The sequence below is a fragment of the Diplotaxodon limnothrissa genome, linkage group LG15 (genome assembly GCF_057381915.1).
Source record: "Diplotaxodon limnothrissa isolate DT_005_m linkage group LG15, D_limnothrissa_male_GT1.1, whole genome shotgun sequence".
Taxonomy (NCBI): Eukaryota; Metazoa; Chordata; class Actinopteri; order Cichliformes; family Cichlidae; genus Diplotaxodon; species Diplotaxodon limnothrissa.
Window position 1 is genome coordinate 12,759,737 of NC_140610.1, and position 17,461 is coordinate 12,777,197.

General features: G+C 43.1%; 1 protein-coding gene across 2 annotated transcripts in view; it reads right to left on the reverse strand.

Annotated features, from left to right (window-relative positions):
* Window positions 1-17,461, reverse strand: part of syne1a (spectrin repeat containing, nuclear envelope 1a) — a 122,563-nt gene that overhangs the window by 33,607 nt on the left and 71,495 nt on the right. For both annotated transcript variants that reach the window (XM_085373385.1, XM_085373384.1), the window contains 21 exons: window positions 16,656-16,802; window positions 15,541-15,666; window positions 15,256-15,432; window positions 14,841-15,106; window positions 14,488-14,644; window positions 13,980-14,378; window positions 12,177-13,781; window positions 11,414-11,751; window positions 11,148-11,292; window positions 10,767-10,985; window positions 8,932-9,218; window positions 8,497-8,662; window positions 7,470-7,625; window positions 6,979-7,131; window positions 6,253-6,435; window positions 5,986-6,123; window positions 5,507-5,692; window positions 4,663-4,785; window positions 4,345-4,527; window positions 3,182-3,325; window positions 636-866 (listed from right to left, as the gene is read on the reverse strand). In XM_085373385.1, the coding sequence (XP_085229511.1) occupies window positions 636-866; window positions 3,182-3,325; window positions 4,345-4,527; window positions 4,663-4,785; window positions 5,507-5,692; window positions 5,986-6,123; window positions 6,253-6,435; window positions 6,979-7,131; window positions 7,470-7,625; window positions 8,497-8,662; window positions 8,932-9,218; window positions 10,767-10,985; window positions 11,148-11,292; window positions 11,414-11,751; window positions 12,177-13,781; window positions 13,980-14,378; window positions 14,488-14,644; window positions 14,841-15,106; window positions 15,256-15,432; window positions 15,541-15,666; window positions 16,656-16,802 (5,529 nt within the window). The remainder of the gene's footprint in view (window positions 1-635; window positions 867-3,181; window positions 3,326-4,344; window positions 4,528-4,662; window positions 4,786-5,506; window positions 5,693-5,985; window positions 6,124-6,252; window positions 6,436-6,978; window positions 7,132-7,469; window positions 7,626-8,496; window positions 8,663-8,931; window positions 9,219-10,766; window positions 10,986-11,147; window positions 11,293-11,413; window positions 11,752-12,176; window positions 13,782-13,979; window positions 14,379-14,487; window positions 14,645-14,840; window positions 15,107-15,255; window positions 15,433-15,540; window positions 15,667-16,655; window positions 16,803-17,461) is intronic.

Below are 17,461 nucleotides of genomic sequence, written 5' to 3' on the forward strand. Positions count from 1 at the left end.
AGAGCCTAAATCCACAGAGCAGGTGTGGAAACATCTTCATAAGGGAAGAACCCACCTGGGTGCAAGTGTACCAGCAAGAAGTGGTGCTGTTTTAAAAGGCAAGGTTTTACACCCGCCCCAACGACCTTTGAACTTGAACTTTGAATTAAAACATAATTGGTGACTAAAAATATTCATGCCACTAGTTTAAAACATGTTGCGTAGCACTGTATCCTTATCCAGCTGTTACGTAGGCCTGAACAGCTGCACGTGAGGGAGGGCCTGCTGTTCAGCTACTTCTGTGTGGCTCATTATTATCTTGTAAATGAACTGCACAGTCATAACTGTTACCGTGACCTTAATAGTGGAGAAGAAAAGGTTTGCAGATCTAAAAAATCTAATCTTAAGTGATATTATCAGACATGCATTAATGTGGTATAAGTCAAGGGTAACTAACCTAACTGGAGTTTTGTTAAATGAAGCACATAGAAACCTTAAAGGCCCCACTGGGATCCTTGGAGTCACTTTGGCAGTCAGTGGTATGTGCAGAAAGGGAGAGATGCTACAACTTATGCACACATGCACACACATCCTTGTAATGTCTACAGGTCTATGACTGTATATCCCCCCCAAAAACCAGAGGTTTTCCCACTCACCATGACTACAGAGGGGTGTGCTGGAAGCTGCTTGGCGTCAGCTGTGGTGGTGTCTGTCACAGCGCTGGGAAGCTCCTCGTCACTCAGTTCATCCATGCCGTCTGAAAAGCCCTCCACCTCGCTGACCGTCAGCAGCATAGTGGCGTGTTTGGCCTTCACCGTCAGCATCTTGCACTTGGAGTGGAGCGAGGCGATCTGCTCCTGGTAGCCACGGATCTTCTGGGCTAACTCCTGTCAAAACATTCCAAGCAAACAGAAAACACCACCCCCAGGATCAGGAGAGTGTGGCTGAGTCCACACCACAAGATCAATAGTTCCTGTTTAAATAGGATCCTGTGAAAGTGGGTGGCTGAGTTGGATCAGCCTTGAATGTGGTGCCGGTCTGAGAGGAGTAAGCGGAGCAGACGCATTCTCTTTGGCTGTCTTTGGTGTAAGTGTAGAAAGAGAATAGCACCGCCTCACTCTCCTTTTTTCCTCTCTGTCTTTCTCACTCTCTCTCTCCTCTGTATCTCTGAGCCAATCGGAGCAGCACAGAGGCGGGTGACTCAGATCAGCGCTGAAGCTAAGACAGGATGTTTGGTTGAAGCAGAGACCATAGCAGAAATACTTCAAAATCCCTCAGACACTCCCTCTGCTACACATACACAAATGGCAAGGAAAAACAGGAAGTGATCTCACCGAGCTGTACCCTCCCCCTCCCTTGCCTGCTACTGTCGTTCTCAGCCAATCCCTTGGGCAGATTACTTCTAACAAAAGGGAGCTGAAGGAGAGAGGGAGGGCGTCTGGAGGAAGAGTGACAGAAACGGTGTCAAATTACAAGTACGCTAATGTGCCAGCGGGCCAGCCCATCTCTGCCTTCCTCCTCCACCCCTCTTTTCACCCTCTGTCCCACAGATGGTCATTGCACTGATAATCAGGTCATGTGACTAAAGGGGACAGTGGAGTTGCAACTCTCTGCTGAGCTTAGAGATCTAACTTAGACATAAAAGTGCTGGCATGCCAGGCTGCTCTGCTGCGACAAAAGTGATTACAGGGTTGAGAAAATATCTGCAAATATCTGCAACACCTGGGTTAATATTTTCCAGGCAGTCAAACATTGGAGTAAGATATAAATCTGCCTGAACCGTGCAGCAGAAATTAAAACGTAATAAAAGAAAAAAATGTTGCCTGTGGGGAGACACGATGTTTCTCTGCAGGTCTTTGCATCTGCACTCCCCCTTCACAATCTCCTTCTCGGCATGGGAGATCTAACATACTCAGCAAAGTGAAACTGCAGCAGAGGCTCAAATCGCTCAGGTGAAAACCATCTAACTCTGGCATCTGTCTATGCAGATTATATTTACATGCACCATCAGATAAAACTAGGAATGTGCGTGAGTTGGGCTTGTAAAAGCACCACACAACATTTTCTCTGGATTGCTGTTTGGGAAAATGCATGCTTTGATCATGTTAAAAGGGAGATTAAATCAGATGTTTTTAAACTGGGATTTAGGGGGAATGATGGAAAGGGGTATTAATTGACCATTTATTTTTAACCAGGGTCCCTTGATGGCTGACAGCAAGGAGGTTTTGGGTTTGAATGTGCAGATTGACTTGCATCTAACTCCCACAGTCCAAAAACATGCATGTTAGGATTGGTCTAAATTGACTGTAGGTGTTTATGTGAGCATTGTCGACTGCCTGGCCTGTCTGTTTGGTTTAGCTGAGGGAATTGCCTGGGTGGAGCGTACAGAAGGAAGCACATGTGCATGCTGTGAATTCCCTGGACTACACACCTCTGTGCCATTCTCAAACAGGTGTAATAAGACAGACAAGCATTTGTACTGAAGAGCTGGAAGATTAAAGAACAATTCATGTCCAACCTAACCACTTTGACATTTGTGTTCTCACACTAGATTTACTCAACAATTTCAGGGCTCTATAGAAGCAGCTTTTGCTTATACTGAATGATGCAATGAAATGATAGAATTATAGTTTGAGTCATTTTAGTCAGGCTTTCCTAAGGCTAATTTAAGATATATGATACATTCACTGGTGCCACAACTTCTGCTTTTTGCCTCTGTGCATTGAAACATAGGACAGGAAACATAATGACTCAAGTTCTCTGTTTCTTTCACTTAACTCTTTGATGTTAAAAATACTGACCTCAATAGAAATGTCTGAATGTCTGAGGCATCAACTAATTTTTTAAGAGTCACACTCAATTTGGTTTACGGCAGAAGACTAAAATGTTGTTCTAGGAGCAAATCTTGTAGGGAGGGCCAGTGAAACCACTGTACAGAAGTTTAACCACACAATCCCTGAGAAATATATAAATATTAAAAAGCCAAAATTTCTATTCTACTTTACATTTTCCAAAGCCATTCGGATGGGAATCTTTGCAGGGCCAATTCTGGCCTTATTTTTGACAACCTTGGATAAGACAATCATAAAGCTGCATTTTATTGATAATGTTGATGATTTGGGGGTTACATGTTTATCACCTACACACTGCTGTTCTAATAAACCGAACAGATAAATGACAGAAAGTAAGGAGACCCTCATACCTCGTGGTGGTGTATCTGAGCCTGAAGTTCCTGTATATTATTAGTGGAAACGGGCCGGTCCTGAATGATCCGATGAGCTTCTTCAATTAATCTCTGGAGGTTCTTCACTTCCTGTTCATACTGCTCATACTGCACCACGGCCTCCTGTCAGGGCGTTAAGGTAAAATGAGATGAATGAAACTGTATTTACTATATAGATCCCTGAAGGAAATTATATTTTCCCTTCCCAATCTTCGCAGGAAGTCAAGTTCTAAACTTTTACGTTGACTCTCATATCCATACGCAGTAACTGGTACTGAGCATGCTCATTATATTGTTGGTAAGCTCTTATTAGACAGAATAATCTGTATTTTTCATTTGCTGATATTGAAATAATGCAGGTGTGTGAGAGCTAAATTACCACGATTAGAATATTGTGATTACAAAGATAGATGTGAATGTAAATGGTAAATGGACTGGTTCTCATATAGCATTTTTCTACTCTATCTGTGCACTCAAATCACTTTATACAACTTGCCTCATTCACACATGCACTTTTTTCTATGTTTTTTCTAGTTATGTGCTTTCTATCTATCTAGCAACTTGGGGTTAGTATCTTTCTCATGGATATTTGGACTGGATCAGCCAGGGACTGAAGAACCAACCTTCCGATTAGTAGATGACCGAATCAGAAGGTCTGTGTATCAAAATGTTTTAGACAGCCTGTCACAAATTTGACCTTGAGCCAGAACAATGTGCCCACATGGGAGATGAACTGTTTCAGTTCTTGTTAAACATGATGTATTTGGTTCAAATGGATTGACTGATTTATTGGCTGACAGTCACTTGCTTCGTCCTCAGGGCTAATCTTCACTACAGTTGGCCTCTGATGGGGGCTTAAAGAAAACACAGACATTCCTGAGAAGGCTTGTTGAAACACTACAGAGCCCAGGTTTCAGAGCATCCACTCTTCAAAGCAATAACTCTTCTCATCAGCTGAAATTTCAGTGCTACTTTTAAGCGATAAAATACTAACAAAAACAATGCAACTGAAAATATATATAATTTTGATAGTAGGGTTCTTATCACAAAGGCTGATAATGTAGTGTTTCTTGTCTCTGTCACTATGACTTTATATCTAACAGCTCATCAACAGCCTTCATAATACTCGGGCTGCCTTTTACCTGCAGGATGTTGCACTGCTGGATTGTGGTGTGTTGCACTTGGCTGGCTTCTTGCTGCAGAGTCTGAGCTGTGCGGCAGATAGGCAGACTGGCCACTACCTCCTCTGGCAGCCGGAGGGCGCTCTGACACTGCTGAACAGCAGCTACTTGCTGCTTAAAGCCCTCCATTTCCACCAGCAGACGCTTATTGAAAAGCAAAGAGGTTGATAATAAGACGGGAGATAGAAATGCTAGATGTATATCAATGGACGCTAATTTAAATGACATCTGCAGACTGACTGGACACAAGCTGTTTGCCAGTATTATGTTTGTGTTTACCTGTCTCTGTGTCAACTGCTCTCTGAGACTGAGCTTGTTAAGTTCAGGGGAAGCAAGTGTGGCCTGTATCTGATCTACAGCAGCATGGAGGCTCTTGACCTCCGCTTCCAGACGCAACATGTCCTGAGGAGAGATACAGACATAACAAATCAAGGGAAAGTATATGTGGGCAAAGATACAAGATAGAATGTAGCTTCTGTACACAGCAGTAATCAAACCCACATGAAAACAGATTTTTAAAAGTATCAAAGCTCCTTTGTGGATATCTAATGCTGCAAATGTTTTTTTTCCCTCAGTGCAGTTTGAATGATGAAGATAGTGGTGCCTCTCGCTTTAAAATGTATTCATTTGCAAATTCTAACTGACCTTAATGTGCATCATTGGAAAGAAACTAAATTACAAGTCGCTACAAATTAAACTCGTGCTCTGCAATCTAGACCCAGAAAAAAAATCTAACTCACAAGAGGAGTTGTAAACAGATTTCCAATGCACAGTGTTATTAGCAACAATCAGCAACAGACTGTCGTCTGGGAAGCAGCTGCATGGCAATCAGATTAGCGTAACAGATTACTGCTGCACACGCTAAATGAAACAGTGCCTTCCATTATGATGGAGTAATCTGTCGTGAATGACCATAAGGGGGCACTGTTGAGTTGTGGCTAAATTATAATTGACTCAATTTGAAAGGATGTGCACATGCTCTTATGCAACAGAGTGTGTGGAATTATAAAATGGGAATAGCCACAGTTTTTTTGGCAGCAATGGAGATGATGTGATCACGGGAAGACTGAGGCAGGGGGGTACTGCATAACTCCTGTAATGCTTTCTTAAAAGTGTCATGTACCTTAGCTGCATCCTGCAGACTCTGGAGGCGAGTCTTGGCAGTTTGCTGCAGCTCTTCTGTGCGTCTGCTGAGGTGTTTCACCCGCTGGCTCCACCCCTCTGTCTGCAACACATCCGCCAGCTGCACCTCCCTCTCCCCCATGGCCTCCAAGTCACCATGGAGACCTCGACACTCACGCAGTAAGGCCTGCCACCAAATGAACGCAAATTATAAGTCAAGGAGAGGAGTCTTCTCGGGTGTGCAGTTATACTAATTAAGGCCGGTCGACATAGTGTAGAGCATGACGTTTCACCGGAATTTTAAAAACTCGGTGCATCTAATTAGCTTCAACTTTGTGGGGTATCCACAGCTCCAGGATTAATATTTTGGAGGAAGAATAAACATGGATTTTAATAGAACCCATTCATCTTACACAACAGCAGCTTTAGGAAAACTTATAGCTATTCACAATCCCTGCTGGCAGCGCCATTAAAGCTCACCTGGTGTGCTCGAATTTGCTCCTGCAGCTGGGACGCAGAGCTCCAAATGATATTACCGGTGACCAGAGCCTCAGCTTTCTTTGTCCAGCTCAAAATGAATGCCTTCATGCCCTGATATTCCTCCACCTGTCTTTCTGCCTGCTCAACAGAAGACCACAAAGTCAGAGCAAATAATACAAAAACTACATTTAATATAATAATATTTAAGAGAATTATATGAAACAAATCATTTGGATGGCACACTGAACTGACTGCCCCCCCCCACACCTTCTTCAGTCTGTTGGCTCTATCCTGGACCTGCTGCGAGGTGTGGTGCTGCACCTCTGTCAGTTTGGCTACAGCATCACCCAGCTGCTTACACAGGAGAGGGTTCTGCTCCCCAAACTCCTGCACAGCCACTCCCAACTCTGCCAGAGAGCAACCGCAGGATTCACACTCCTCAGAAAGAGCCTGGAGAAGGGAGGAGAGGAGGGGGTGAAAAAAAACGGAGGAGAAAGGAGGTGTAAGGAGGGCAGAGATTAAAGAAAGGGAGTTCATGAGCGAGGTAAAACTAGATTTAGAGTTTATTTTGAACACAGTCAGGATACATTTCAAGTAACACTCTCATCCTAAAAGCAGTAACTACTTAATTGTGACCCACAGCTTTAAAAGCGTATGAATGACAAGTTGTGGTTTTATAGCTTTCCTGGCGAGGAGCAGTGATTAATTACTAAACCAGAGGCATGTGGGATGTGCTCAAACTGCTCCTTTAAATGAATTTTAACTCCAAAGTTTTTTTTCTACAAATGAGTGAGGGAAGAAACATGCTGGGGAGACAAGAAGAAGAACAGGAGGCAAGGGGCTCAAACTCCCATCTGGAATACTCCTCTCAAAAGTGGGTCACTGTTGAAGCCAGAACTCAATTCACTCATTAACCTCAACATCTGCAAAATGAATAGCCGATTTAACAGGGGTTAATTGCTTGCTAATTAGTCAATCTGTCTGTTTGATTACTTTGGTGTCTTCTTTGGCCTCCTCCAGGTCGGCACCCTTGTCTTCCAATTTTAGAGCAATGGTCTTCAGCTTTGCCTCGATGTCCTGCAGTCGGGAGCTGAAGTCCTCTTTCACATCTCTGGTCTGCTGCACCTCCCTTTCCCTTGCCTGCACCTGAAGTGGATATCAGAAACACACACAATGTTTGTTTAACATCCCTTTTTGGCTTTTTGTTAGTGGCAGAGAAGTTACAGATAGAATATGTGTGAAGAAAGAGTTGCAGACAACATCCAACACAGAACTTTTGTGATTGTGTAATAGAGCCTTAACAATTAGACCACATAATACCTTAGAAATACACAGTTAAAAAAACATAGGTCAAATATAGGTCAACATAAACCTCTTGACAAGACTAAATGAATGTTAAACAAATCAGTGTCATATTTCATTGATAATATTCATACATGCATCATTATTAGAGTCAAATAATACAATAAGTAAAATGAGCTTACCTGATCCTCAGCAGATCCGAGAGCCAGCGCCACCTCAGCTAGCTGCATGCTGAGTTCAGAGGGCAGGCCAGCTTGGAGGTCCTGGTACTTTGATTGCTGCAGCTCTGTCATCCGCTCCACACTCTGACGTCTGCTGATCACCTCACCGTGTGCCGTCTACAAGGCAAAGTGTATGACATGAATGTAACATACGAGAAGCTGCGCTTGATGAAATATACATGGTTATAATCAAGCTGAATGATCAACAATTAATCAAAAATTAAACTCCCGTTATAGCTTGGTCTTGTTTAACTTAACTAACTCATTTAAGTGTATAAATCTTTGTCAGGGAGTTAAACTAACTTCATGGAGACAAAGCAGTGATCCACCAATAGCAACATTTCATTATTGGTGATTTCACTTTAGAAATTGTTTGGGTGTTTTTTTAAATTTGTAATTATTACATGAATGACTACAAATCCCTTTTTATCATTTTTCCATTAATCTATCTATTTTTCACCACTTATCTGGCTCTTGGTCACAAGGTAGCAGACTAAGCTCTTCCAGCTCCCCCGCAGGACACCAAGGCATCCTCAAGCCAGCCGAGAGGAATAACCTTTCTAACTTGTCATGGGTCTGCCTTGAGGCCTCCTTCTAGTAGGATATGCCCAGGAGGAATCCTATTCAGATGTCTGAACCACCTCAACAGGCTCCTTTCAATTGGGAGAGTAGTGACTCTACTGTGAGCCCCTTCCAAATGACCACTGTTCTTACTTTAAGGAAGAGCCCAGAGACCCTTCAGAGGACATTCATTTTTACCACTTCCATGTACTATCTCATTGTTTTGATGACTACTAACAGCTTGCTGCCACAGGTGAGGGTAGGAACATAGATAAACAAGTAAATCCATAGCTTTACTCTCACACATTCAAACATAATCACATCTGTTAATTATGTTAATACATTGTATTTGTGTCTAAACAAGAAAAAAAACACCACTGAAGTCAGACTATGTTTGCTTTATGTGTGAGACTAGTAAGTCCTTTACCTCTAGCTCTTGCAGCAGTGAATCCAGGTCTGCAGTGGGACTCAGCAATAAACCTCGGGTGTCCTGGATCCAGCCTTTGACTAAGCCTAGCTCTTTCTCAACCTCCTCTCTCTCCCTCAATTCCTGATGCACCTGAGTCCTGCTAGCCCGCACCTGCAACACAAGGCTGACAAGACAAGGAAGAAAAAGATCAAAATAAACAAACACATTTCGGTCTGAATGGGATATTTATTACATTTACTATAAACAAATTTAAGTGGTAAAAAGCAGAAACTCTTTTTAAAAATGAAGATAAACTGAAAAGTAGCCCCATTATCCTTGTACTAGGAGGCTGTAAAACAACTTAAATATCCACCTACCTAAGTTGAACAATTATAGCAATAATCATTATGAGTATAAAGTGGCTGTCAGCAGCCCCAGCAGCAGTCATCTCACCTGTCATACTGCGCCTGCATGCTCTGGATCTCCTGTGAGCACGGCGTCTCCTTGTGTCCGTTCTCAGTGCTTTTCTCCATCACTTCCACCTTGTCATCCTCTCCCCTAAGACTGCAACTTTGTTGCCCCAGCAGAGCCAGTATGGACTGCTCCCTCTCCACTTCCAGACTGAAGGAGTCATGGTATTCCAGGAGACTCTGAAGCGCTGCCCTGGTGGCTGCTTTCTCAACCGTGCTGTCTGGGACACGACCGTGGAGGTCTATGGACACCGATCGTACCTTCTCCATCTGAGGGACAGATGTTTATTTACAGAATTATTCTCCACATTCAGCTTCATGTAGAGCTTGTGGGTTTAATAAAGGGGCTGGGAGACATAATTACTAACATTTTTGTCTGTTTTCACTTGTGATTGCTGCCAGTCTACTTTATGTGGGACAAGACTTTGTGATAGTCAAAGGAATCAGTGGACAAAGAGGATGACATCATGCCCAGTTGAACAAAGGGGCCACAGAAAAACAGTGGACAGCAGGAATGTGCCACATATGAGGAAGTGACAGTTACTTACAATATGACTTCATTTCCTTTTTTAGGAAGAGTGTCTTGTGGGTATTTATGGGAAACAGAGAGCGTTCAAACACAAATTAGGTCAAAAGGCGGGAAAACACTCCATGACACAGTGTTTTGGCAGAAGGAAACAACTGGCCTAAAGCCTGGAGTTACATCACTGCACACCAACTGGTGTTCAGCGGTTACTGTGTTTGACCCAAATTTGCAGACGCATTTTTGCAGAAGGTTAGTAAGTAAAGTCATATTTTATTTACAAAGCACCTTTATAAATAAAACAAAACACTAAAACATCAAAACAAAAAGTGAAAAAGTGGGTGGACCACAGCATTCTTAAAATAAACAGGGACTTAACTGGACGCCAGTGAAGGGTTGATTATAGAGACCACACAGGGACAGACTGAAGACTTGTGACGTACTCGGGTCTGACTTTTGCTTCAGCCATAGCTAATGCTTGTCTTACCTGAACCTTTATCCAAACCTAAAATGTCCCATATTCTCTGCAAGTTTCCGGACCGTCAGAGTGGGACTCTGGTGATTCAACATAAAAGCCACACAATAACAGAAATAACCTAACTGATCAAGCTGAGGCAGATCAGCCTCTTCTGTGTTCGGCAAAGTATGAGTGTTTTTATCAATGGAGTCTGGTGCCTTTGACAGCAGAATAAAACAAGTCTTCTCTTAGCAAAGGCCATCACATATCACGTAAAGCAAAGAAGTAATAAAATAAACACAGCCCACTCTGAAAATAATATTTTTTATATGATCCAGTTAGTTTCCTTGCTACTCCTGTCTGCTTCACCAACCTGGCAAAGTACAAACTATCTTCCACTAAAGCTAATAAATCGACCGTGCACAAGGTTCTGATACAGCCACACTTAAAAAGAGTCTGAGTTGCGTGCTTAACTAGGACTTTCACATTCACCTAAAAGAAACCGAGCAGTCAGAGAGTAGGATGTGTTGCATTTATTAGCTATATGTCTATAATCATTGATCATCCAGTTTTCAGTGGTTTATAAAACTAGAAGGTGGAGTTGTGGAGAGTGCTAGAAAAATTACGGTGACAAGGAAATTTATACTTTTTACATCTTCAAGCTAATAAAAACACATTTTCATGATTTGGGACCTTAAAGTAAACCTTTTCCCTAAAGGTTTACTTCAGCGATTTACAGTGTGGGGACCTGCTCTTTATTCCCCAGAAAGCAGGCCAATACGTGAGGACCACCACACCAATAACATGCACAAAAACCCACGGGTAAACTGTCTCTTACTTTCTCATTGAAGTTCCTCCACTCTCTAGCAGTGTCCTCCAGTGCCCTCTCCTGGGCTCGGGCCACACTGCGGAGATGGGTCCACCGTTGCCATAGCGACGACACAACGTGACTGGTGATAGCTTTGCTGGATTCAGAGATTAATTGCTCCAGCTCTGCTGCTCTTTCTTTCAAAGCATTCAGAGGCATTTCCAGCAGGTCAACATGCGCCACCAGTGACTAGAACCAAAAGGTTATAAGAGATACGACACAAAGCTGTTTAATAAATATGTTCTCCTCAAACATATCATGCAAAACTAAAAGATACAACCCCTGGGAAAGGCTAGATCATTTCTGTAATTTCTAATACAGAATCTCTTTTTCTCTGACACAGTGACCCACCTTGTATCTTTGACACTTGTCTTCTGCTTGGTGGGCGCTTACAGCTTTAGCTGTAGTGAACATGGCCATCCTGCCCTCTGAATCATTCATTTGCTCAACCACGGTCTCTTTCTCACGTTGGAAGGAGCTCCACAGAGCTGCACATCTAAGAAACATTCAGATTGAACATCAATGATGGGTGACATAATAAAGAAACTATGCACAACATCATTTTAGGTATATGGAATAAATATAAACTGTATATGTATACTTGATATAGCACACACCTCTCCAACACTTCTCTGTAAGTATCCACTTGCTGTTTGACTTCGGTGCTTCTTAGCTGCATTGTGTTTACTTTTTCTCTGAGCCCACTCATCACTCCTGCCTCCAGAAAATCCACCAGCAAGGGATCTAAAGTCCCGAACTCCTGTAAACCAGTTTTGAAGTTTTTTTCCTTAGCTAAAATTTCTTCCAGATCCTGTGCACAGTCTGCTTGGTTTTCGAGCTCCACCCCTGTGGTGGCCCTCTGAAGCAAAGCCGCAGCGGAGTCTAGCCATTTCTGCATGGACTGCAGAGATAAGTGGTGCCTCTGGACCAAGGAAAGCGCTTGATCCACAGCCAGCTAGAATATGCAAAAGGTGATTTAATTAATTTCTTTTTCTGGCCTCCCACAAGATTTTATCTATGTAAATGAGTTGATAGAGAAGGGCACAGTTTAAACATTAAACCACATTTTTGCTGTTAATGTGTAAAAATGTCCTGTTTTTAAACTTACCAGTAGTCTTGTTTTTATAGAAGAAGATGCTAAGGATATATTTGAAATGTTTTAACCTCCCCAAGTTGATTAATATTAACAGTGAGGGAGGACATGACACTGAAAGTAACATTTAGAACTTTAAACCATGAATGATGGCTCAGGAATACTGTGGACAATAACTGAGGCAGTCATTTCCAAATGTATATCAATTACATTTAGTGCAACGTCACAATACTATCAGAAAATAGCTATAAGGTGAATTAAAGCAATCAACAAACATAATTACATACTTGTTTTGCACAAATTCCTTGTTGGACTTCATCTCCCAGCCTTCCCAGCTCCTGCAGTTTCTCTTCTACATGGGAAGGAACGGTTGCTTTCCTGCTTTTGTACTTTTGCTTTTCTCGTGCACCCAAGACATCAACGACCCTCAGTCTACTTTTCACTTCTTCCTCCTTGATTTTCAGTTTCCGCACTTCCTCGTGTATCCTCTCAATTTTGACCTCTGAAAAGGTCAAAGGATCCTTCGTTTTGTCTTTAACCGTCCTCAACCACTCGAACACTTTCTCAACAGCTCTTGTGAAGTCTTCATTTTTTGCGACTGTCGTTTCGCTTTCTTCAACGAAACGCTTAGCGTCACATCGTAAAGACTGCAGCGACTGGAGCTGCAGACTAGTTTCCTGAAAGGCAGCAGCATCAGTCGTAAGACAAAGGTTTTGCATCTGTTGGTTGCATTCTTCAGCCTGAGAGTTCACTCCATCCAGATTTTCCAGCAGTAAATAAAGACTTGAGATTTTATCTATGGCACTTACTTCTTTGTCTGATTTCAATTTCACCAGCTCCTCTTTAGCAGACTGTAACTCTGAGTCTAACTTGGAAAAAACTACTTTGTGTTTAGATAGTATTTCCAAGCAATCATGTAAGTGTTTGATCTTCTGATCAATTCTCCTTTTCAGTGTGTTGTGGAGACTCACAAGCTGCTGTGTCTCCTCAGCTCTGTAGTGCTGACCTTTACTGAGGAAACCCTCATTTTTCCCGTGCAGTTCTCTAACAGCAGGGCTAATATGGACTAAACTTTCATTTATATTGCTGTATTCATTAACTAAACTAACAACTTCCTCCTCTTCAATACTGATAGTCTGCTTCTCCAGATTGTCAAACTGCTCCTGAAGCTCCTCCAGTGCATTACGAGTAATATCAAAGAAAGTGCAGAACTCTTTCCGTTCTAGGATAATCTGTTGGACCCTGTCTTTCTTCTCTTTGGCTAGAGCTAGGATGGCATTGTACTGCTGTGGCAGGGCATTGAGCCGCTCATCCAGGTAGCAATGGTCGATCTCATTCAGAGTAGGGAGGATCTCCTGACCTATTCTTTGGACAATAAGAAGGAGGTTCTCATACTCGGAAGCTTGTTCTAGGACATTTTGATAATTGGAAAGCTGTGACTGCAAATCCGAGCTATCATCAGCAGTGCTTAAATTGATTTCCGGAAATGTTATGTCATCTGCTTGTCTCAGCCACTGACAAGTCTTGTCTAGGTCAACCTGGAAGTACTTCCTGGAGGTCAAGGCTTTCTCTAAGGCTGCAAGACGCTGGGTAGTCCTCTGGAGAGCAGTTTCAAAAGCAGACTGTAGCTCCTCAAGTCTTGCCAGCGTTTCTGCTCTCTCTTTGTCAGTGGCATCTCTCTCCAGATCGCGGCCTTGTACCCAGAGAGATGCCAGCTCCCTCTGATAAGCTCGTAAGCTGCTCTGAACACCTCGACATCCAGCAACCTGCTTTGCCAGGTCCTCAGGAAGAAGTGCTATGTGGTCATCTATCAAGGCCTTCCTCTCCTGTTGCTGTATCCAAGATAATGCTCTCCCCAGGCCTTGAAGGAACTGTGTCCTCTCTGTGAAGGCCTGAGAGGAAGACAGAAACATCACAATTTATTTACAAATGGACTTTGGCAGGATAAGCAGAATTTATTTCTTGGACTACCTGGTTTTTCTTTGGGTCTTTTTTTTCTTTCACCAGACTAATAGCTCAGGATATAATTAGCCCCTTTAAGGCATAATTAAAATGTTATTTTCAATCTAAATCATAAGTCCAGCTGTTACCTTACTAAGGTACTTCCTCCTTTGGGCAACCCGAGCTCCGAGAGCCTCCACTTCAGTCTGGGCTTGTTCAACGAGCTCCTGCAGGCGTCTCTTTTCACTCAGTCCCAGCCTGGAAGCCACAGCTTGAGCTTCCTTCACTGCCTGACCGAGCAGCTGCTGACGGGCCTCCAGCTCTACACATACGCTCAGGTGGTCAAACAGGAAACTCTGGGCCAGATCGGGGGGTGGGCTGGTTTTCAGGGCAGAGGTGAGGGCAGGCCGCTGCTCCTCCACCCACTCTCTGGCATCTCTCAGCTGATTTTCCACTCGGGCAAGATCCTCTAGCATCTGCGCAGAGTCCTGGATCTTCTGCTGAATCAGCGATTCCAGCTGTGCCCAGCGCTGCTCCAGATGACCCACCTGATGAAATACAATATTTCCAGAAAATGTGTCAATATTACTTCGACTGTGTGATCATATTAGCATATTGCTGGACACATACAGTTATAGAAAAAAATAATGTCCTCACCTGTTGTTTGACCAGCTCCTTGTCTAGCAGGCTAAGTCGAGGCAGGATAGCTTGTCTCTGGTCCCTCAAGTCTTCCAGAGTTTCTCTTTGCTCCTCTAGGTCACTGGCGAGCTTCCTGAGTGCTTCTAGATGCTCACTTGTACTCTCTGTGTCAGCCCTAGTAACATATATACATGAGTTAAGGGACATCAGGGATATAGTAATAAAAATGTAAACTTTTGTCTCTATTGCGGTAGAAAGACTAATGAAACTATGTTGTGTATTCATATATATAGCTATTTCTGTATATACATAAGTGGATGCCATGCAGAGAATGACATTACAGCCTTGATAAAAACAAAAAAGTCTGATACCTAGCAAGGTAGTCCCATTCCCTGGATACTTGATGGAAAAGTTCCTCTACAGCAACAACACTCTCCTGGTACTCTCCACTTCGCTGCATGTCCTCCCCCCGCAGGGCTTCCAGCTCTTCAGCCCGCTGGCCCAGGTCCATCCAGCTTTTCTTCAGTCTCCTTATCTCCTCCAGGGCAGGAGAGACCTGTCCGTCCATCAACCTGCCGATGGCTTCATGCAGACGTGTTACCTCAGATTGTTTCTCCTTAATCTGCTGCAGGAACTCCTGGAAGAAAGATAAGAGTTGGTTTCTGGGATTATTCTGAGCAGCAACTCAAATTGTATGATTTTAGCTAAAAGAAAACTCTTTGAAAAATGTAAATGTAAAAAAATGTAAAAAAAAAAAGTAAAAAAAGTAAAATAGTAAAATCTAACCTGGGCCTTGTCCAGCTGGTTCTGTGCAATCTTAGGCTCCAGCTCTGCAGGTCTCCTGGTGAGGTTCTGAAGCTGCTGCTCTGTCTCTATTAGCTGGGTCTCCAGATCTGCCTTCTGCTCCTCGATGTCTCTCCAGCTGTCGGCTACCTCTTCACAAAGCAGCATACGCTCCTCAATCTAGACACAACAATAAAGTGCAGTCATTTCACGATGGGTATATGAGCTATAAACATGCATGCTGAAACTTGTACTCTTTTGCTTAAAAGCTTCTTAAAGTGAACTGACCTGCAGTTTGACCTGTTGGATAGCTGCTGCGGTCTCCCTCACCCTCGGCTCACACAGGTCACACGTGGCGCACACAAGCTGGAGGTAAGTGCCAGCCTGCTCCTGCAGAGCCCGCTCCTGCTTCACCTGTTTGTATATAGCTGTCTATTAATTTTATTGATTTTACTGGTTGGGCATATTATATCCTCACTACATCCTCTCTCACCACGTTGCGGAGCGTCATTTACCTGGCAGGAAACACGGCGCCGAAGCGGCTCAAACGCTCAAAAGTTTGATTATACTTTACGGGAACGGATGACAACCGGGCAACTTGCAATACTTGCAAACAACTTGCAATACTTGCAAAGTAGATAATGAATGTCATGTTTTTAATTGCGCTCCGGACTCGTGAATCTCAACCCAGCAGCAGCAGTAACGTTTGCACGTCCTCTCCCGTTAATGCGGCAGGTAAATAATCAACTAACAGTGCATATTATGTTAGCGCGATCTGCCTTATTACAAAACCTGCCATTACTGTGCATTTAGGTGACCATGATGAGAGAGACAGACAGAGTCTGGCTCAGATGCTGGCAGTTCTCGCTGCAGTCTACCGGTAGCGTCTCCTTTCAGGTCAGGATAGACGAATGTCACGAGCAGTGACTAAGTTTGTGGTAAAAGGCTTGCACAGCAGATGCTCCGATTTTCGGTAAGTGAATGTGTTTAATTGTAGGCAGAGACATTACTGGATATTCTTGTGTAATTGTTACAGAATAATTTATATTATACTTTGTTATTGCTACAGAAGAATATTTATTTTATTATTTTACATTTACATTTTTTTTTCCTGGGGACCCTGTGACACCCCATTGAAGAGCCGTAGGCTGGATCTCTTAAGATCTCACGGTTGGGTTTGTAAGGCCATGTTACTCCTAAATTTCTATCTTGTTCAAAGAGAAGATATAAAACAAAGTTCTAAGCTAATCGACCTTAGTGTTCTCCTTTTTTAAAAATAAGAATCGATAAGAGAATCGATAAAGAATCGAATCGTTAAACAGAATCGAAGATGGAATCGAAATCGTGAAAATCTTATCAATACCCATCCCTAATACTTACTTTATGTATGTATGGTTACTAACCTGCTGTAAAGCCTCCTCGAGGCTGAAAGAAGGATGTGTAGGAGGCTCTGGCTCTTCTGACACAGAGTTCAACCACGTCTGGCACTGCTGCAGTGTGTCCTGCAGACTCACATGTCTCTGTAACTCATGATCCAGACTCTGATACACCTGTAATACAGAAGAAGCTAAATATAAGTGCTCCTATTGACGCACCTCTGCATGGCAAACCATTTAAATGTTTTCTGTTTTACCAACAGTAGCAGAATAAACACATGCAAGAACACGGAGTGAAAACAACGAACTGTTGGTAGACGACACAGTGCTACAATGCTTTGAAGTCAAAACCTATGGCCAAACACAATGACAGATTAAAACCCAAATGATTAGGCAGTTTTTCATTGTTATATTTAACAGGTGTTGAATGTGGAGGCGTCCATGCCTTCCAGGGGAGAGCGGAACAGCAAGGTCTGATTGACAGTGTTAATATGAGAACCCGAAAGAGAGGAATAACGGGGGGCAACTACTGGCAAAATGCCCAATGTATTTGGCAAAGGCTAGAAGGCTGGCATGGTGGCAAGTGGCAGGCAGGATATTAGAGCTGTGCTGCGCTGGGACACAGTTGGCAGCCATCGTAACACTTGAGGCGCAGTTGTAGAGAAGCCAGCAGTGTAGTGGTAAAGTGTGGCTGGATCACACAATGCCAGATTGGATGTGTGAGTGGTGGTGGAGGTAGTGTCTTGGGAGGTGAGCTATGATGACAGAACAGACGATGCCAAAATGACAGAGTGGGGCTGGATTATGGGGGCTCGCCAGATTCGCTGAATGGT